The sequence below is a fragment of the Sprattus sprattus genome (assembly GCF_963457725.1).
Source record: "Sprattus sprattus genome assembly, chromosome: 2".
Lineage (NCBI taxonomy): Eukaryota > Metazoa > Chordata > Actinopteri > Clupeiformes > Clupeidae > Sprattus > Sprattus sprattus.
The window spans coordinates 21,999,374-22,021,121 of NC_137921.1; the positions used below are offsets into that span (position 1 = coordinate 21,999,374).

General features: G+C 44.0%; 1 protein-coding gene across 2 annotated transcripts in view; it reads left to right on the top strand.

Annotated features, from left to right (window-relative positions):
- Positions 1-1,448: 1,448 nt before the first annotated feature.
- nkain2 (sodium/potassium transporting ATPase interacting 2) overlaps positions 1,449-21,748 on the top strand; it is a gene marked incomplete at both ends in the record, with an annotated part of 140,789 nt that continues 120,489 nt past the window's right edge. For both annotated transcript variants that reach the window (XM_080832703.1, XM_080832704.1), the window contains one exon: positions 1,449-1,502. In XM_080832703.1, coding sequence (XP_080688829.1) covers positions 1,449-1,502 — 54 coding nt within the window. The remainder of the gene's footprint in view (positions 1,503-21,748) is intronic.

Consider the following 21,748-nt stretch of genomic DNA (forward strand, 5'->3'; position numbering starts at 1 on the left):
TCATCAGGATAGTTTAAAAAAAAATGCTATACGGAATATTTTTGAGGAAACATATTACTAAACAACACAGATTGGGTAGGTCTACAGTCTAAATATTTCTATTTGAAATCCACCGATAAGGCAACTAACCCACCAAATCTCTAGGGCGAGTAAATGTCAATCATTGTCTCCACCTTGAATATGTGAGTTAGCCTTCTCCACAACCGCCAGGCGACACTGTATATAATCATTAGTTCAGTATCAAATCTCAACTCCTTGGCAATAAACGCCCACTGAGAACTGAGCAGAAAGCCAATCCAGTGGATTCAAAGGATGCTCGAGCCTTCAGCTGCGCGCCGTATTCGTCTCAGCTCCAGCCCACAGCGTGAGAAAGAAACCTAGTTGCATCCCCGTGGTGAGAAACACTGCGTGCGGCTCATTCAATCTGGAGCGTCAGATGGTAGAGCTGGCGACTAGGCGAAGTGCTCTTCGGCTATTGTCCTCTTCTGAAGCTCCTCTCAAGGTCTGTCACGGGATGAATGTTCGGGACACTGTTCGAAACAGTCTGCTGTAAAGTGTTGCAGGGGCGGACAATTGGCAATTTGGAAGAGTCGGCGACAGGATGCACAGGCTCCCCAAGACACAGTTCGTTTGTATCGATTTCCAACGAGGGACCGATATGTCGCATATTTGCAAGACAAAGAAATAGTACGGTATTAGACGTATTTATTCGCTGGGTTTGTAGCCTGTATGTGCATAATACATTTCATCGCTGTTTTAACCGGGTTAATTCAGTTTCACACAACCACCCGAGGAGGCTACCCGTGGAGGGAGGAGCGATGAAAGCAGCCCTATCGCCATAAACAACACTGGATTGCTTTGTCTCAGCGGTAGACCGTGGTGAGAGTGACATTTCTCATCTCGGATTTGAGCTTCACGGTGGACTCTCTATGATGGCTTCTGCTAACTAATTTTCAAAGTGAACATTTTTCCTTGAGATAGGCTATAAAGGCTTCTATCAAATAAGGCCTGTCTGGATTTGAATTGTATTGTTCACACTCACAATTGGGTTTTGGAGCATACACCCAACAAATCAGAGAAGAGCTTGGGGCCAATCAGGAGCAAACGGACTTTCAGAATCTTTAACTGGGAACAGTCACCATCATCGCCACCCGTACAAGTGTTTTTTTCTTATTGAAATTCGGTGGCGTATTTCATCTGGCTACAAATCAGTTATATCTTCTCTCTGGAAAAGGGTTGATGATTGTGGACGCTGAGGTATGACCGCAGCAAGAAGATACGGTTTAACTGATTGATATCGCCTGGAAGTGTACCAGGTGTTAACGGCACGCCGCGTCGCTGCTGGGGTGGTCCAGCAGCCACAGCCCGGTCAACAAGAGTGGTGATTTTCAGTCGGGTTGGAGGTACAGGGACCCACGTGGAAAGGGAAAGCCAGTGTTGCGTTCACCATGGGCTGTTGCAGCGGACGATGCACGCTTGCCTTCATTTGTGGGATGCAGCTGGTAAGTTGTAACAGCGCTTTTATAATTAGGTGTGTATGGTTGAAGGTGCGGAGCAGAAATGTGTGCACAAGACGGCTCGTCTAACCCCTGTCACGAAAAGCCTTGTGACAGTTCTTTCATCTTGACTCAATACAAACACATCTGTGTAGTGAGCTCAGTCCACGGGTCAATTGAATTCAAGTGTAAAATATGGGGGAAATCAATGTGTTTCCATTCACGTGTAACGGAGGGTGCTTTCGGCAACACAAAGGACTTGCATCCAGCTGCTCCTCCCGGTTCTTGCCGCTGCACACCACCGTTCGTTCTGAGCGTAACCGTGGGAGCGCCTGCCAGATGAAAGTGCGATCATGGATTGGGGTTATGGGTGTCAGTGTGTACAGTGAGCTTTAGGAGAAGCGTAATGACGTGCGCGCCGTGAGCAATCTCACCGTAACAGTGGTTTCGGTTGCCCATAAACGCAATCGGATGCGGTTAATTTGTGTTGAAGTGATTAGTTTGAACTATATACAACAGTCTTGTCAGGTCAGGTCGTGGCATATAGCGCCTTATCCCCACAGGCAGATACTATGGCATTTGGACACGCAGCTGCGACTGTTGTTAAATGACTTCAGGGTCCGGATGAAGAAAGGGTTTTGTTTATCCAGAACAGCTCATATCTGCACCCTAACCAAATTAGGATAAGTGAGGGGAAAGAAATTAAAATCAACAGCATCAACAGGAAACGCTCCTCGAAAATCAATTTGATTACACTCTCTTGATAAAATTGGCAGTATTTATAGATGCACAAGAATCCCCCCCCCCCCCCCTCTCTCTCTCTCAGACACACACACAAAATTACAGACAAGGTCTTTGTTTCACAGGAATGCATAGTTTCAACGGTTAGTTTTAATAGTTTCATAGTTTTATTTTTTATTGTCCCTCCTGTATATGTCAAATAGTGCTCACACTTGCAGGGCCCTCTTTATGATGCTGTTTCTCCAAAACTCATTCGCCAGTAGAGCCCAAAATCACACAATGTGGCCTCGAGTCTCCTTAAATCAAATCTAATCTCCGAGAATGTCTGGCTGACCAGCAGTCACCAAACCATGTCTAATCGCTACCCCGGCAAGCAGTCACACGACACATTTCATAACTTGGCCATAGCGCACCCACTGCTCCCATGAATCACGATGTTAGGCAATTTATTACAGTAGGGTTGGGCAGCAAACTCTCTATGCCCACCAGCTGGTAGTATGAATCATGCTTTCGTGATGGGTGACATGTTATTTGATGAGCATCACCAACTCTCCATAACCCCCTCCCCACCACCCCAACCAAACTGAAAATGGTCGCAGATGGCTGTTTTGTGAGTGGCGGTAACCACTGACACTGTTCAGTCAGACTGGGCAACTCCCACGTGATATCACCCCCACTGGAGTTGGTTAATAAGATGTTTCTGAGACTTTGTGGAGGGAAGGCTTCTGGCGTGGTCCCTGACAGGTTGTGTTTAAAAGACAGCTAACCGTTTACTGCCCAGGTTGTTCTCTCTTTTTTTCCAATCCCTTTGTTCTTTGCCTTAGCTCGACTGGAATGGCCTCACTTTTCTGTGAACTTTGAGAGGACATTGCACTTAAAGCTGGTTCAAAAGGGACCGAATGCTGGTTGAGTGCTGGTGTCCCACTTTGGAGGCCTTGAATGCAGCCTCCCACTGAAGCTGTACTCAGGTACATGCCTGAACAAGTCTGACCTGGCTGATGGTATCCTGTTTTTAACTGTAAGGTAAACAGGAAGAAGGGCCTGGAAATCTTTGCCTCTGTCTGACACGCAGCATACGTTTATCATGTGCACCAAGATATCATGGAAATGTAGGTCCAAAGTTAAATTCTATTTTTAAAGCGCCAATAACAATTTAAATGATCTTTAGGCGCTTTACAGACCCAAGAGCCCTAGAACAACCACTACTGGACTGGGGCAAGGAGAAACCCCCTTTCTTTTCCTCAGCTCAAAGGGGGGTGACCCATCTGGGTACAGAGAAAGAGACAGAAAAGGGGTGGGGGCAGAAGGGAAGGGAGAGAGAAGGAGAAGAGATACTCAGGAACACACAGATTGATTCATACACGTATCAGAGGATAAAACATATGAGCACACATGTGGCATACATGATACATACATGATTCCAAGAAACAAATGTAGAAGAAGGTTTAAGCATGAAATATACAGAACAAGAGCAATCCGAGATTTCTGACCTCCAGCAAGGGTTGACGTTGATAGTAAAGCAAGATCTATCTCTCGAGGCGAATGATTCACATTGTAGTATGGGTGAGGATTTTGGTTTGTGGAAAATCCCAATGAGGTTAAAATTGTTGATCTGGATCCAGACCAGTGCAGATCCAGTTCCTGCCTGATATTCTGAGAATAGTCCATCATCAGTGTTCTATTTCGGACCAACATTTGGTGGAGATGATACAGTAGTTGAGCAGAAATTGTCTTATCGAAAACGTTGAATCCTGATACGGGATCCAAACGTTTGACCTATAATGATCACCATATTGATACTGTTTGAACAATAGCCCAAAGTCTACATTCATTGAAAATTTCATTAAAATCCGGTCATTGGTTTTCGAGAAATGTCACTTTAGGTGTGAAAATCCAGATCCAGATCCGGATCATCCTGAAATTTTAATGGGGATGTCCCAGGACCAAGATCCACCTCTTGTGAAAATCTCAGAAAGATCCGCCAGTAGTTTCTGAGAAATCTTGTCCACAGACAGACAGACAAATAAATAAATTAACGGACCCGATCGCATAACCTCCTTGCTGGAGGTAAAAATTTCAGAAAGATCCGCCCAGTAGTTTCTGAGAAATCCTGTCCACAGACAGACAGACAAATAAATAAATTAACGGACCCCAACGCATAACCTCCTTGCTGGAGGTAATTAAGAGTGGATAGAGCCAGCAGTCAAAGTATTGGTTGTAGAACAGCTTGGTGGGTATACAGTGTCCTCATAAGGTTTCTATTAAACGGATAAGCCGAGTAATGAAGCAGGAAAATGTCAATGATGGTAGTTTGGTGGGATTAGGCAGGTGTAAGCAGAGGGTATCTGATGGTAGATCAGGTGGAAAGATTGCCCCAGCATACCCACAGTGGAGTCTAGAGTAGGAGGGGGGGGGGGGGGGGGGGGAGAGACAATGTGAGTGGACAGGGGGGGAGAGACAATGTGAGTGGACAGAGCACAAGTTATGGTGATAAGTAACAATCTTGTCACATCCATCAGCATTGGCAGGTAAAGGTCCTACTATATGGTCCTACTATATTTCCATGGAAACTTCAGAACGGCCAAAAATTGTCAGGAAAGTATTCATTCTTGATGATGTCTTGTCCATAACACCAACTTCATAGGTATTTTTTGATACATTATTTGTGCTGAGCTGTAGTGGTGTTGACTGGGTTGACAGGGCTGGGTTGAACATTCATCCCATGTCGTTTTGTGATGTGCAGTGTGTGTTATAGATGAGGTGAGCACAGAGACAGACTACAGGAGGCTTCAGATCACTCACAGCCTCTGTACTGGTCTCTGGTCTTGGAGGCAATGATCATTTGCCCTGCCTCACGGACACGAACACCGCACAGACACACAGACACACAGACGCACAGACGCACAGACGCACAGACGCACAGACGCACAGACGCACAGACGCACAGACGCACAGACGCACAGACGCACAGACACACAGACACACAGACACACAGACACACACGGACACGAACACCGCACAGACACACAGACACACAGACACACAGACACACAGACACACAGACACACAGACACACAGACACGTATACCGGTGACCTTTTCACATTCCACAGCACCACACCCAATCTCTCCTTCTGCTTTAGCTTATTGTCCATTCAGTGTACATCTCAGGCTCGTGCACCAGCACACACACACACACACACACACACACACACACACTCATACAAAGGCTCATGTATGCTTGAAACACACTGCATGTACAGTATACACATTATCATTTGTATTTGCACATTCATACCTACACTCTCAAGCACTCACACACACAAACAGACACATGTACACGCATGTATACACACAAACACATACACATACACACACACACACACACGCACACACACACACACACACACACACACATACATACACAGACACACAGACACACAGACACACAGACACACACACACACACACACCAGGCTAGTTATCTGTTGTGCTAAATAGCTCTTTCCAACACCCTGACGCCTTTGTCTACTCTCAGCATTCTGCTAAACGCTTGAGGCACTGGTATTTCTGGAATCACTCTTAGGCATGCTGTGTTCTTACACAAAAATAGCCTCCACTTTCATTAAAGAGAGTTTTTGTTAGAGAGATACAGTACATTTCTTTAATTACTTTCAGGGCCATCCTGTTACGGCAGCGTGCTGACTTGACCCTGTGAACAGTTAACCTCAACAATCATTGTTGTATTCTAATGGTTCACAACCAATCTATTGGTTTTAAGGTTTTTTCAGTCATTTTAGCAGAACTACTAGCATATTTTGATCAACTTTCACATACACACACACGCATTCACCCACAGACACACACACACACACACACACACACATAATATCTCCTTCACCTTTAAGCACAACACGTGTGGTTCAGTTTGAAACACACAGATGAACCCCTACACCCATCCTACCAAACTCGCTAACCCAAATGATCTGCATCAACAGCAGCTGAAGGATTGCTAAAGGGAAAATGCTTTTAGGGTTGTTCGGTGCAACATGGTTGACATGTTATAATAGCCAGCTCACTGACGGCAAAACATTGAAGTTCATTTTTATGGATAAGGTGCATGTATGGATGAGTTCGTTAACTTCTGTTTTTTAGGCCCCACAAATACATTTTCTTACCATGTCGCCTTTTTTTGGATGGAATACAAAAAAAAAGTCTGCAGATCCTTTTCATCTTGACGATATGACACTTAAAGGCACCCAGTGCAACTTTCGAGGCTTAAAAATAAACATTCAATTTCTAGTCTTTTTTACACATTGTAAGTTTCAATAACTCCATACCATTACATATCGACATTCAAGGAGCAAAGATGAGACGTCGTTGTGTGGTGAGAACTGATAGAAAATCGTAAACAACAACAATCGCCGCCATTTTTCCCCCAAATCTTTATTTATTGGTGCCACCAATAAATAAAGCAGGATTCCAGTCAATGGAAAAATGGCCTCTCCCCACCGGCGATTGTAGTTGTGTACGATTTTCTATCAGTTCTCACCACAGAGTTATTGAAACTTACTACGTGTAAAAAAGACTAATAAAAAAGACTAACTGTAATGTTTATTTTTCGAGTCTCAAGCCTATAAAGTTGCACTGGGTGCCTTTAAACCCCAAACTATTTCTTTGAAGGCACAAGCTGCTAGAGGTCTTTGAAAAAATATGTTTCCACTGAACAAAGCACCAAAGTACTCCTTAAACATGTTGTGGAGGTCACTCTCTAAATAAGCATGAAGTCTTGCTGTTAACAAATATTGTCTAATAAGACTTGCGTTGAAAAATATCTGTTCGTTCAGCGGTGGTCCTCCTTCTTGGCATGTCTAACCTGCTAGCTCTCAGATAGTAGCCGAGGGACCCTTATCCCCTGGTGCCTCATTGGTTGGCCGTCAGCTTGGTTTTGTTAGGTGTTGCTAGGGCTTAAATATTTAGCAAAAAAAAAATAAAAAATCCGTTACAGTCCCACCACTGTGTGTGTTTTTGCATTTGTTTAAGCTGAGGGAGTCTTCCAGTTAGCTGCTCGCATAAACAAGCTACAGTGAAGGCGGGGTGGATGACATTAGTCAGCTGTACAAGTACACTAGGTACTGATATATTAAAGTAATATGTTTTCTATGTGCTTAGAGCACTATGTAGAGATGGTAGCATGGTAGTTTGTATCCCTTAGCCTGTTCCAGGGTTTATCATCACATAAGATGATGATTATGCTTGTGTACAATTCCTGCCATTTGAAGAACATTCGTTTATTGCTTGCTGAGTTTTGTTTAGTGTTTTACTGTAATAAAGTCCACTATTCTTATTCATTGTCTAGGTGTCCACGTAATTGGGAAATTCCTTATTTTGTGCTGCAGTCATCAGTCTGTTCACAGCTTCTACACTGACCCAGTGCCCTTGAGAAATGTGTCTGTTGTTTGCTTAAAGCACACAAACTAATCTGTAATGTGGTCTGTACAGTGTAGACCAATCTGAGGTGGAAACAACAACACAGCTCTTAAAGTGGCATTATGCAGGAATTGTACTTCAGGGTTAGGGCTAGGATAAGCAGTTTTACCTTAAAATAACAGCTTAAAAAAAGTGGGCCGCTACAATGTCATTTAAAATGGCCATTGCCATACCAGGGTTTGTAGGCATATTACTGCATTATGTAGGTTTGCCTGAAGCCTGCCGGTTACTACTGCCTGCTTTACTAGTAAGTAGCTTATTTGCTGTCCTGCTTTGCCTTGTGTTGCACTTGCTTGATGTATGACTATGTTAGGAAAGTTGTTGACTCACTAGTTTGTCATAGATCCAAAGTAAGCCAATTTCAAGGGGTTTTGCTAGGTTTAGCCGCTAGCATCTCGTTAGCGATTAGCAATTCCTACATAATGCCACTTTAACACCTGACACTCAGAAGAATAATTTTAATCTGAAAGGGGAACCTCATCAAGTCATCTTGTCATTGTGGCTTTCAATGCCCATTTTGATTTCTTTACTTAGATGCTCCCTCCCTCTTTGTCCTCTACCTCCTTTCTTTCTCTACCTCTCTTTGTACTACAGCATTGTGGTGGTGCTGATGGCAGTCTGTGTGAGAGAAAGGCCAGTTTGACATAGGGTGAAGGCAAACAAAGTAGAGTATATGTCACTAATCACACTGAAGTCAGTAGTTGACAGTAAGGGTAAGGCTGGAGGTATGACAGGCAGTAGTACTTAGCAGATTTACTGAGCACTGAAGTGGAGTAAGCCCCTGCAGCCCAAATACCTGCTGAAATGAATCTCACAAACAGCAAGAGTCTTCTGGTAGACACTCATTGTTTTAATGTGGCTTTCTCTTTGTCTTGTTGCTACAAGAAAGCCCATGCATTGTCCAGTTAAAAAAAAAGCATCAAAGCATCACTTCAGCCACAGAGGACCCGGTGTATCATGACAGAGGGAAACAGAGAAGAACTGGGGTTTTTCATATATGTGTTCCCATCTGTTTTTCATTTTTATTTTATTTTTATTAGTTTATTTGATTCAAGCTCAATATTGATGACAGGCCAACAGTGCTAATTACAAAGCATATTGACAAGGGCTCCATTGTGTTTTAAAAGTGCCTTCCAATTTTTTGTCTGTTTGCTTTGTTCATTTTATGGCTGCCAAATTTACAAGGGAAAAATACACAATTTGTTTTCTTTGCGTATATTTACCTCCAAACTAATGAGATTCACCCTCAATTGATTCCTTTCCCGTCCTTTCTCATTTAATCTCATTCCATCTTGTTATACTCTCTCTCTCTCTCTCTCTCTCTCTCTCTCTCTCTCTCTCTCTTTCTCCCCCCCTGTTCTTGTCTCTCTCTTTTCAGCTTGATGGGATGTAATGGTTCATAGTTATTTCTTAAGTGTTGCCACTTAGCTTTGTGAGGGAGGTGTCAACAAACTCAAATGCCTTCCGTGTCTTAGTGCACATGCTTCCCATTTCCTTAAAATTAAAAAATTAAATCGCCATTATTACAAGGCCTTCCGTCACGGGGTTGGTAATATGTGTTTCACAAATATGCTACTTTTTAAAATCATATTTAGTTGTATTATGGATGGATTTAATAAGGATGAACAGTGTAGAATAAGAATTCAAGTGGAATCCCAATTTAAACATAACATTTCTTTAACAAGCCTTTTGAAACAAGCAATCCCACAAGACAGCACCACCAAATTTGAGGTGGATTTAGAAGTTGAAGGCACGTATTTCCACAAGCCTCTCTTCACTGAGCACTTTTGCCCCATACACTTCAATCAGTGCTGAGAGGTCCTCACAGTCCAACTGTACTGATAGTTCTCCAAAATACACCCTGTATAAAACTCTTCATACCAAAGGGTTACTGCCACGGCACACACACAACCCTTGTGTCCTTAAAGGGGGAAAGTCAGCCTAATCAGGTCACTTTTCAGTTTCAATCAAGACTGCTTTATTGAGCTCCACCTTTATGGAGCATTGGATGGGTTTAGAAATGTCAAATAACTCCCTAATATCTCCCATCCCCATCTAATCCCCAACCCCCCTCGGCCTGTACCCAGATGTGGATTGTAACATGCATCTGGCTCACCATTTTATCAGACCATGTCATCACATTTTAGACAGTCAGTGGAGAACGCACTGCGCGAGCATTTAACTTCAGGCTAAAGTACATCAGAGTAAATCTCCCATTACGGTTCTTCTGGGGCCTCATGTGTTCAAGTGTTAAGGCCCCTTCATGTTCCTGCTATACTGTCTGTAAATCAGAGCTACGCAACACACAAAATGAGATGTTCTCACTTTGTGCACGCTACATGTCCTTCTGTGAATATGCCAATGTCCTGAGCCGTTTCTTTGACAGAGACAGAGAAAACTAGCCCGAGGACAGAGAGACCATACAAGACAAGGGATCCGGATAAGACATTTCCTTTAAAGACTCACTGCACTTGCCAGTGTCTGTGTTCTGTAATTGTGGTGGCTGCCACACGCCGCCATTTAAATCCCCTCCTCTGCTGTTTCCCTGCTGGAGTGGAGCCAGGTGGAGGTTTACCCCCCGACGGGGGAGCTTGTGGATTTTTCCCCAAACAGAAGTCACCCTCCCCCCCACATACACACACAGTAAGTGGCACCTGCTGTGAGTGGCTCAGGAAGAACTACTTAACATAGTGGGTTATGAAATGCACAGTGCACTGTTTATGCTTAGCCTCTCTATCTCCACTGAAAAACACACATATACTGTCTCTTTATCTTTTCTCTCTCTCTCTCTCTTTGTTTGACTCCCCACCCAACCACACACACACACACACACACACACACACAAACACACACACACACACACACACACACACACACACACACACACACATATATGTACGCAAGCATGCACGGATGCATGCACAGCTGCTCACACACAAACACACAGATTTTTCTCACAGGCATTTTCACTCTGTGTCTTCCTCTCTCTCTTTATTTCTCTCACTCATATACACATATGCACAGAACACAGCACACAGACTTTGCCGGCCAAACAAAAGGCTGCGAACATGAGGCCTGGTTCCATCAGCCGCAGCCTTGGAATATGACCTTAGGTTTCCGCACATGACAGATGGCAGGGAAAGGCGGCCAGCCAGATTTCATCAAAATATTTACCAGCATGCACAGATCAAACACAGACCAAATGCAACTTGGTGTGGAAGGTTCAGTTTTAAGCAATATCACTGCTGTTATTTTTTGCAGAGAGAAAACAATTGGCATGTTGAAGGTAGATTTCTAGGTGGTGGTTTGAAATACAACACATATCATTTTTTTCTGTTAGACTTGTTAATTCACTGTTATGTGAATTGGCTGATTGAATTTATTCAGAGCTGAGTTGAGATACAGCTGCCTCTAAACGTATAATTTACGAGCTGTTAACAGTCAGTGACATGTACCGCTTGCTCTAATAGGATCTGTGAATCTTCATTGCTTTAAAGTTGCAAAGGGGCACATGCATAAGAACTATGTAGGACACCTCAGCATCTCACTTTACTTAAGGAGGTTCTGGTTTTTGGTCCTGGATGTAAGAGTTCCCAATAATTCCTGCCACCTAGTGAAGGTGCTGGCACCAACAGACCCCAGACGTCTTGGCTAAGCATGGCTGGTGGTGCCCTCGTCACAGCCCAGCCTTCCTTAAAGTGCACAATGACAAAAGTAGCTGGTACTAGGGCTGGGCGATATGGGTAAAAAATTATCACGATAGATATTTATATTTTCGTTCGATAACGATATAAGACGATATAAATTAAGTCTGTTTCATTTGCTTCAGACAAGAACGCCTGTGCAAACCAAAGGTTTCAATGTTTTCTGATAATAACCGGTTCGTCCGGTTGAGTTTAAGAACATCAGCTAAATTATGGAAAGCCAAAAATGAGCGAGACGGTGCGCCGGCCAATGATAGTCCACCTCATTTGCATACCGAGACAAGAATGAATACAGAAATAAATGCAGCCAGAAATGTAAATGAAGGAGAAAGAAATGTAAAAAGGCGCGAGAAGAAATAAATACGGTACGGGGAATAGTACGGTAAAAAATGTGTAAATAAATAGAAAATAAAAGGAGGAAGAAATGTATTTGGGAATTAATGTAAGCGTAAATAAATGTAACAGTAAATAAAAAGGACTAATTTTCCATTTCCATTCACAAAACTGCATGATATATTTTTTCTAATGCTTTTCTTTGGTGCATTTTTAGTCATTTTATTTATTTATGACTCACATTTTTACATATGTATTTATTTTTAATTATGTCATTTTTGGCTTTCCATACTAAATGTGTGTAATGCGAAAATACGATGATAAACCAATAAAGAGGAGCCCTGGCTGTGGAGCAATCCGGGGGGTGGGGTTATCCCCTCAAGTCTAGGCTACGAGATTCAGCCCGATCATTTGAACGACAGCAAGAAAATAACATTTGCGAATAAAGTGCACAATGGAAACATAGGACATTGTTCGTGTTTTACTACTCAAAGCATTCCAGGGATTGAGTTACAGTGGCAAGTTAGCGATCAAAGCAACAGGTAGATCACCTCCCAAAATCAGAGCAACAGTAGATTACAGCACAGCTGGCTAATAAGTTAGCTACCAATGGAGTTGAATGAATGGTGTGCTAACGGTCACATATTAGAACGTAACGTAAATGTAAAACCATTTATCTCACACTGTGACCACCGTTTAATTTCCATAAACTGTTGGTTCGTTGTAAGTTAAAAATTAATACATTGCTAGCGGGCGTGGTGTAGCGTGTGGAAATAGTGCTGACATGACTACAGAGCTAGTTAGCAGGCTAGCCAGCTAGTAGGCTATCTAGTCACTTGTTTGTAGACGCTTTAGCTGCGCAGTCTACACTCTGACCTAACCATAGACAACGCAGCGATTTAAGACTTTTTAATGCCCCGCGGCCACCCTGATACCATTTCTCTGCAACTTCCTGCTGCATCACAGAAATTAAATGGACTGCTGTTCCTAATTATTCTCTATCGACATTATTGATATTATTGAAAATGAATTAATGTTACGATAGCTTTATCGAGGGAAGTCATTATCGCGATAATTATTTGTATTGTTTTATCGCCCAGCCCTAGCTGGTACCCTCCCATGTTTTGAGAACCCTCAGTGGTTCCCATGGAGATGAAAGGAACTGTGCAGGGTGGGTGGGCCAAGGAGATGACAGACCTGCCAGGGGAAGCGGAGGAAGAGCAAGAAGGCCTTGGTATTGTGGAGCGTGGTGGCAATGAATCACCGGCTTCCCACACCGGTGTTGGATATCGGAGATGGCAGAGAGATTTAATGACTCTTCAAATATTATAAATCAGTCATGGTTTAACAAGGCCAATAAATACAAGTGCCAGAGTTTAGCATGAGAGTTTGTTTGTGTGTGTGTGTGTGTGTGTGTGTGTGTGTGTGCAGGGATGCAACTGCCCAGTGTCAGAGGGGTATGCAGCAACAATTTTGGCGCCCCCCCCCCCCCCCCACTTTTTTTTTGCTTTATCCATCTTCCATCCAACCAACTCACTACTCGTAGCCTAGTTCTAACTGCTTGTGTGTTCAGCGGTCACGGTCCCTCTTCTATGTCAAAATTCTATTATGGAATCTTAAGAGATGAGGCGCCTACTCTAGCCTCTTTAGTCCTCTAAAATGTGATATAACATTAAGGAAATGCAGAAATTATTTAGAAACGCACAACAGTAGCTACATATAGAAAATTCCCCAAACATTTTAATATAATTTTTTTTTTACTATCGCTTTGGCGCCTCCATGGGTGCGGCGCCCCTATGCGCCGCATACAGCGCATACCCACTTTTTGCGCCACTGTGTGTGTGTGTGTGTGTGTGTGTGTGTGTACATGACTTGTGTGTATTTGCTGACATCTGTGTTTGTGACTCTTGTGCTCACGTGTTTATGCATAGTGTGTCTGTGTATAAATGACTGAGTATGTATGTTTTTCGTATATGTTTGTGACCGTGCATGTACCATTAGGTGAGTGTGTTAGTAGTAGTGTGTGAGTAGTAATAGTAGAATGTGTGAGTAGTCGTGTGTGTGAGTGTGTGTGTGTGTGTGTATTGAGAGCATATCAGCAGAGAGGCATTTACTTGCGACGCTTTCAGCCCCCATGGCATCAAATTAACCTTTTCACTCAGATCCATGTCTGAGAGGCGGCGGGAATGGCATTTTTAGTGCATGCAAGGACACATCGATGACACGGGGTCCAGCCCCGCAGCTGTGGTCCCCAGATAAGATTTCCATCGAGCCGAGCCGTAAAGGCATATAGGCAGGTAGGAAGAACCTGGCTCGCTCACCGTAGACTCCCGGGTAGAGCCAAGGAACCGAATGGGAGAGAGGTTGATGATGTTGTGGTTATGTGATAGACAAACACAAAGGGATTTTAAATGGAGAGTCAGTATCACTGAGTGCACAGACGCTGGAGCAGATACAGGCTGGCAGGAGCATCTCGTTTAAGGACCACTGTGAGTGCTGTAATGTATGCACTGAGTGACTTTTACATTCATGTCTCAATGTCTGAGGCTCTCAACGTACGGAAAGTAACAAAATGGTGGCTGGTTGGCTGGTGGTTGGTGCACTGGTGAAGGCAAGCTCTGGACGTTGTGTGACATGGATCTGTGATACAGCATCAGCATGGCCCTTTTCAAAGATTGACAGCATCTCATAATTAGTTAAGTCATTTTTGTCCCAGACAATTTAGACCTTTCATGAATGCCGTTGAATTATTCACATGTTTCTGGATGCGTGACACCCTGCACCTCAGAGGCAGGGTGTGCATTTGGGCTACAACTCGCCACAGCTTGCCAGAACGTCTTGTTTTTTCCCCGTTGAGCAGCCTTGGTCTGTAGTTTTATGATCTAATAATAAACTCTCCCAGAGCTTTTGCCTGCGGCACGGAGACTAAGACTACCCATAATGCTGCAGCTGTACCTGTGTGTGTACGTTCCCACGGCAGGGACTCTCTCAGACTGCGGCAGGTCCCAAGGGGAATGAGACAGAGGGCCTTACATGCTGCTGCTGGAAGCACGTGCGGACGCACCCTTGTAGAAAATATCTGTTTCCTCTCTGTTCCAATGAGTATGTGTGTCTCTGTGTGTGTGTTTGTGTGTGTGTGTGTGTGTGTGTGTGTGTGTGTGTGTGTGTGTGTCTGTGTGTGTGTGTGTGTGTGTGTGTGTGTGTGTCTTAGTCTGTGTTTGTCTTTGTGTGTGTGTGTATAGATAAGTGTGTGTGTGTGTGTGTGTGTGGGTGTGTGTGTGTGTGTGTGTGTGTGTGTGCGTGTGTGTGTGCCAAGCATCCATTGAGGGCACACAGAGCTGAAAACTCTTGTGCTGAGATATTGAGTCACCGCAGGCCTGTTTCCCCAGCAGTCTTATCAGTCTTAGGCTATCAGCAGGTCTCTCCCTCCTGAAATGGAGATATTAGAATGGCGCGTCAGGTGACGACCTTTCCAAGGCTCTCGCTCCCCTCTTGTGCACGTAACAAATCTTCCTCCCCGGGGAAGAGAATTAAGTTATCTGGAGCTGTAGCAGGGAGAAGGAGTTCTGGGGTTGGATAGCTAGCTTTACATGGGCATGTCCGCAGACTGAGCCTGTTACTCCTGAAGGTGATGTTAGGAGGAAGCTTAAGGTGGCTCTGGCGTTGTCTGTAAACTGCATCGAGGGGCCTGGAGTGGGTCTGGAGTGTGTGTCGTGGGCTCTACATCTCAATGTCCTCTCAGAGGTAGGGGAAGAGGACATCGAGGGGAGGAGAGGAGGAAAAGGAGGGAGAGATAAGGGATAAGGGATTGGACAGGAGGACTGAGCGGACTGGAGAGGTGTAGGGGGAGAGAGAGGGAGAGGGGAGGTGGGGGAGAGGAGAGAGGAGGAGAAGGGATTGGTTAGAAGGAGCAAGGGGTGAGAGGACTTGAGAAGGGTGGGGAGGGAGAGGGACAGGAAAGAAGAGAGAAGAAGACAGTGGGGTGGTGAGGAAAGAAGAAAAGGTCATAATAGAGGAAAGGGAATGGGTTTATAGAAGGGCAAATGGTGGAAAGGAAAAGGAAGATAAAGAGCAGATGGCTAAGAAAGACAGACAGATAGATAGGTGTATGTATATGTATGTACTATGTATGTATGTATGTATGTATGTATGTATGTATGTATGTATGTATGTATGTATGTATGTATGTATGTATGTATGTATGTATGTATGTATGTATGTATGTATGTATGTATGTATGTATGTCTGATGTATGTATGTATGTGTGTGTGTGTGTGTGTGTGTGTGTGTGTGTGTGTGTGTGTGTGTGTGTGTGTGTTTGTTTGTGTGCGTGTAGGTATGTATGTATGTATGGACAGTATGTTAGGATGGATGAATGGGCTGTGAAGCAATAGGTATGGCTTCTGCACATCTAGCCTAGATTATAGGCAATGCTCTCATTAAGAAGCACTCAGAGGAGCCTGTACAGATATTTTCCTGCTTAGCCTGTCACCATAAATAGAAGGTGGGAGATAAATAAGGAGGATAACAAACACTCATGTTCCCCATTCTCTAGCTACTTACAGTCCTCCTTACATGGATGATGTACTGTGCAATACCTTAATCATAACTCCATAGTATGAACCAAGGCTCTTAAAGCAAGAGGTTGAAAGCTATTTTGTCAACTTCAGAAGAACTAAAGCCGAAGTGATCCCACTACAGGTTTGACTATTGTTTTCATATTAACTCAACAGAGGATAAAGCCTTTTGGAAAAGAATGAGGAATGCACGTCTACATAGAAATGAGTGTCTGCTTCACCCTGAAGTCATTGATACCCTTCATGCAGAGTTCCCAAACATGACTGAAGCCTCTGCCACTTGATCCCTGCCAAAATCAGATTGTGGGCACACTTTTGTGACAGTGCTGTTACATGTGAAATATGGGTCATATCTCTCTCTCTCTCTCTCCCCCCCCCCTCTCTATCTCTTCTGCTTTATCGCTGGTGCTATCTTTGGGCAGTGTGACAGGTTTCAGGTGGCAAGTCGGATGTGTGCGCTTGAAATCTGATCTGTAATCTGACAGTAAACGGAAGTCCAATCAATGTGCCTGGCAGACCAACAACAGAACTGGGACCAAACAAACTAGGACACGTTTAAAGGCCTGCGACTAGACAAGGTGTCTAATGGAATTGAGGGCTTATTGTGTCAGTAGCATTCTCGTGTGTATTGCTGTTTCCCAATTTGTGAGTTAATATGATGACAGGGCTGATAATACATTGCTAATACACAGCACACATAATACTTTACACACTTTCAGCTTTTGGGTCAAACCAGAAACTACACTATGGGATTCCACCTTTAAAATATAAATGCTTATTGAAAGGGTATTTTGATTCATCCTGAATGTGCGTGCATACCTGTGTGTGGGTGTGTGTATGATGGGAGAGGAGAGTGGTCCCTCTTTTGAAAATGGTGCTAAGTGATGACATCAAACACAGGAAATCCATTAGAATACAAGAAATGACAACCGTCCTCCATCCTGTCTTGTATCATGTTTCCCCCAAAAACCCATCTCCTTGTGAACATTTTGTCAGCTAAACTAGGCCACGAAATCGTCCCTTTCTAAAGCAGTGTAATAGTGCGCCTGGAAGATTGCATAAGGGGCTAGAATTCCCCCAAAGGCTGCTGGATTGGGAGGTTCTCCATCAGTGAACCATGGTCCCAGGTGGCGAGCCAGCTGTATGAAATAGTGACCCAGGCTCCTGTTGAGGTCAGTGGGGTGCGGGAAGGTAGGTGGAGTGGGTTGAGTGTGGGGCGGTTGTGGACTGCTACCATACATGCTCCACTCCCCCCTTTATTAACCTCTCCCATTCAGCGCTCAAAGTTTCTTTGCCATTAGAGGTCAAGGTCTTTGTCAATAAAGAATCGTTTCTAAAGGGGCTTCTCATAAAGGATGATTTGGTAAGGGGTGGGTAGCAGATGGTTCCCCTGACATTGTTGGGGCCTTTAAATTGGGGAAGCGAGACACTTCAGTGGCCATCATGGGGTCATCTTTTTGTGACGGATATGAAGTAGGGATCGAATCACATTTAAAGTGAGGCATCTTCACTCTGAGCAGCTGTGTAAAGCTTTCAAGCCTCAAGGTTTTTATTTGACTCCAGAGGTCTTCATTTGCATGTAAGGTGCTCTTTCTCTAAATCAACACCTCTCCTGTGTTCCGTAAATTTAAATCATTCCTTGGGCTCTCTAATGAACAGGGTGTTGGTATCTATTGTATACGAGGTATACTTTTCTAGCTCCGAGTGCTCATTTGTCACAGTAGAATCCCAAATAATTCCCCTGGAGATCAGTCGGATTTCATTCTTCCTCTCCCCCTCTCCTGACGGGATAGACAGGCTTCCATCAAAGCATTTTTTCCAATTCCGAGAGCTTTATTCCATTCCTGCCCTGGGGCACACTGGTGGGCTCGCGAATCCCAGCTATCCAGCTTTTCCTCCTTTCAAGAAAAGGGGTTGCTGAAGGAATCGAAAGGGCTCTGTTGTCATTCTCTGACGAGGCATGACCGATTGCATGCTGAAGCTGTGCTTCAAGAGCCATTGCCACCACCACCACAACCACCAAAAGTACCTCCTCATTGAAAGAGTCAGAAAAGGTTATTGTACCTCAGTGCAAGAAAAAGCCCTTGCTGAATACATGAAGAATATTTAGGACGCTTGAAGCGAAAGAACGAGGCTGCCTCTCGCTCTTTCTGCCCACCTCACTTTGTGCTTTTTGACAGGAGCCGAGGGAAGCAGGTGGGAGAAACTGAATGTCAATTTGGATTGTTATTGTTTGATAGCCGGTCGGTTGTGTGCAAGCCAGGTGTGGTGGGGAGAAAGGGGGATTGCCGAGACCCAGAGAAAAGAAAGGGGGATTGCCGAGAGCCAGAGAAAAGAAGAACATGCTGAGGAGCAGCAGAGCAGAGGCAAGGTCTGTCAGAGGGACACTTGTGGGGCAGGTTTTTCAGTATTTGGTCTTCCTGTCCAACCAATAGCAGCCCTCCTCCTATAGTCTCTACAACTTAATCTGGGATGTGCTTGCTTTAAACCAATAAGGATTTCCCGCAGGTCAGCTAGTAAAACATTACCCTAAGCACTTCCCTGCATGCAAGGCCATAACCCAGTGGGCAGTATCTTAGACATGAATGGGAGGTCCATATTGTGTTTAGATTTAAGTTTGGACAAAGGGGCTGAGCTAAAAGATAAAACATGGGAGAATAAAGAAAATCATTGCGGTACCTAGAAGTAAATTGGGTTTGAATTCCTAAGGATCACATTGTACATTGGACTGACTTGGTGAACCCAATGTGTCCTAAAACAGATGATGTGTGATGTAAATCCGCCCATTGCCTCCTGTGTTGCCACCAGGTCACCACATCCAGCCACAGGCTCCAGGTGGGGGCTCATCCCTGCCCACGAACACCCTGCTGCTCTTGGCTCACCTCCATGCCCGCTCTCCTTTCCCTACCCCCACCCCCCACTGTCCTGCAGGTCTTTAGTATACAAAGCCTTCCTTCATTACCCTTCTTCACCACCACACAAGGAGCCGCAACCACTGAAATAAACAATCGGAGCCACCCACACAGGCTGTATCGACCACTGTCTAGGGGCAGACCATTATTATTAGGGATGGGACCCGAAACCCGGTTCTTGTTTAGAACCGGTTCCTAATGAGCCGAAACTTTGGAATCGTTAGCCAAATTCATAACCGGGTCTGTAAACGGACCTATGTCCCGATTGCGCATGCGCGAACTCTTCCTTTAAAAAATCAGACCGCAGCAGAAATGGCAACAAGACAGAAGCGATCTAAAGTGTGGCTTTATTTCACTCGAACAAATGCAAACATGGTCACTTGTAACGTCTGTAAAACATGTATTTCGTCAAAGGGGGGAGGTACATCTACTATGATTAAGCACTTGAGCACACAACATGGTATTAAATTACAAGATTGTCATGTTTTTGATGCCTGCAGCAGCTCAACTAACGACGGCGCTTCATCCCTAACTTACCAAGGTAAACTCCTCAAAATGTTTTATCATAACGGTGTTACTCGTGTGTTATCAGCAAACGTTTGCGTTTTCGTGTTAACCATAACTAAACTTAGCATTTAATTGCTTAACAGAATGGGCGATGTTGGACATTGTCATATAACGTAGGCTAGCTTAGCTGTAGAATCTTCTATTTTCAGCCGTTGGCTTGAGGCAGAGGCAGTGCTTGCCTCCCCTCTGTTGGTTCTAGAAAGTTTGCTGATAACACACGAGTAACACCGTTATGATAAAACATTTTGAGGAGTTTACCTTGGTAAGTCGACTCAGGGATGAAGTGCAAAAGACTCCGTTAATAATGGCGTTGCCTAGCAACGCGTGCAGCTCCCTAGATATGGATAAGTTTCTCTTTCAATTCAGTTGCAATAGTTAAGTTTTAAATATACTGAGTGCCTAGTTTGCGAATCATCTTTGTTCAAATACGTATGTGAGGCATTGTGTGCATGATACAAGTATGTTTCAGTACGTTATTGTGTTTGTAGTGGGTTCTACATTGCTATTAGAAGCGTTAAGCATAATAGTTCGCGATTAGCCATACAACCAAGCAACCTACAAGAAAATATACAGTCCTTTACTCAATAACAAGGGCTTCATGTCAGATCAGAAAATTCAACGATTTTGTTAGTGCCATTTTATCGCCAGATTTAGTTTATCTCAAGAGTGCAATGAGGGAGGGGTTTAGATTGGACTAACTTAAACTAAACCTGGATGCATTGTAATGTTCCAACAATTATGAGACATTTCCTGAGGTATATCTGCTCTGGAAAAGAAAGATCAGTAGGTAGCAGAGGAAGGGTGGTATAGGGGTTGTTTGCTATTTCACTCATTCACTCATATACTCATCTATACAGTATAGATGATTGAAATAGCAATCAACAGTGCTCTGCAATGTCAATGTATAGCTTTAGAGTTGACACTCTCACCACATATGCATTTAAATATTGTTGTTTTATATTTAGTGGCAATAATGTCTGTTTTTTAATAAAAGTTTTTGGTTATTTATGTAAACATTCTGTTTATGGTGTGTGCAGCATTCTAGAAATGTATATAAAAGAACATTAATGTTTAAAAAAAAAACGTTTATGCTCCTTTTTCACCCCTTACCCAATAAGAATCGATAAGAGAATCGATAAGGAATCGAATCGATAAGCAGGAATCGATAAGGAACCGGAATCGTTAAAATCGTAAAGGTTCTCATCCCTAATTATTATTATTTCTATTTGTTTTTATTTTATTTATTTATTTTCTTGGTGGTGGTAGCGATAGAGAGAGACAGAGTCACCGGGTCACGGAGGAGCGATGGCTGTTGATTCATAAATATAATTTCCTTGAAGCCTCCAGGCAGGCAGTGGGCTGCAGAGAGCGGTGTTGATTGTGTTAGAGAGAGAGAGAGAGGGAGGGAGGGGGAGTGGGGGATGAGCCTTCCCGTCTGTCTCCCTGCCTGCATCGCTGCCTGTGCCTTTGCCTCTGCCTGAACGCCTGAGTGCGTGGTGACCTTGTGGGAGAGAGAGAGAAAGAGAGAGAGAAAGAAAGAAAGAGAGAGAGGGAGCAGGGGAGGTGGTCAGGAATGATGGATCTGCTCCGGCTTGTGATGCTTTCCTCCCGGCCCCCACTGGGGAAAGACCTGGCTCACTGAAAAGACCTGGAAGCACGAGGGCCGCTTTTTTCTCTCTCTCTCTCTCACACTCCCTCTCTGCCTCTGTCTCTCTCTCTTACTTGTTTCATCAAATTCCCTCCCTCGCCATTTGTCTAACACTTACCGTGTCTCTCTTTCTTTCAGCTTCCTCTCCTATCTGTCCATCTGCATATCACTGTTTCTGCACCACTCTGACTCTCTCTGTATTCCTGTCTCCTTACTTTTATACTCTTCTCATCTTCTCTTCTTCTTTGTCATCTTCTTTCCTACTCTCTCTCTGTCTCTGCC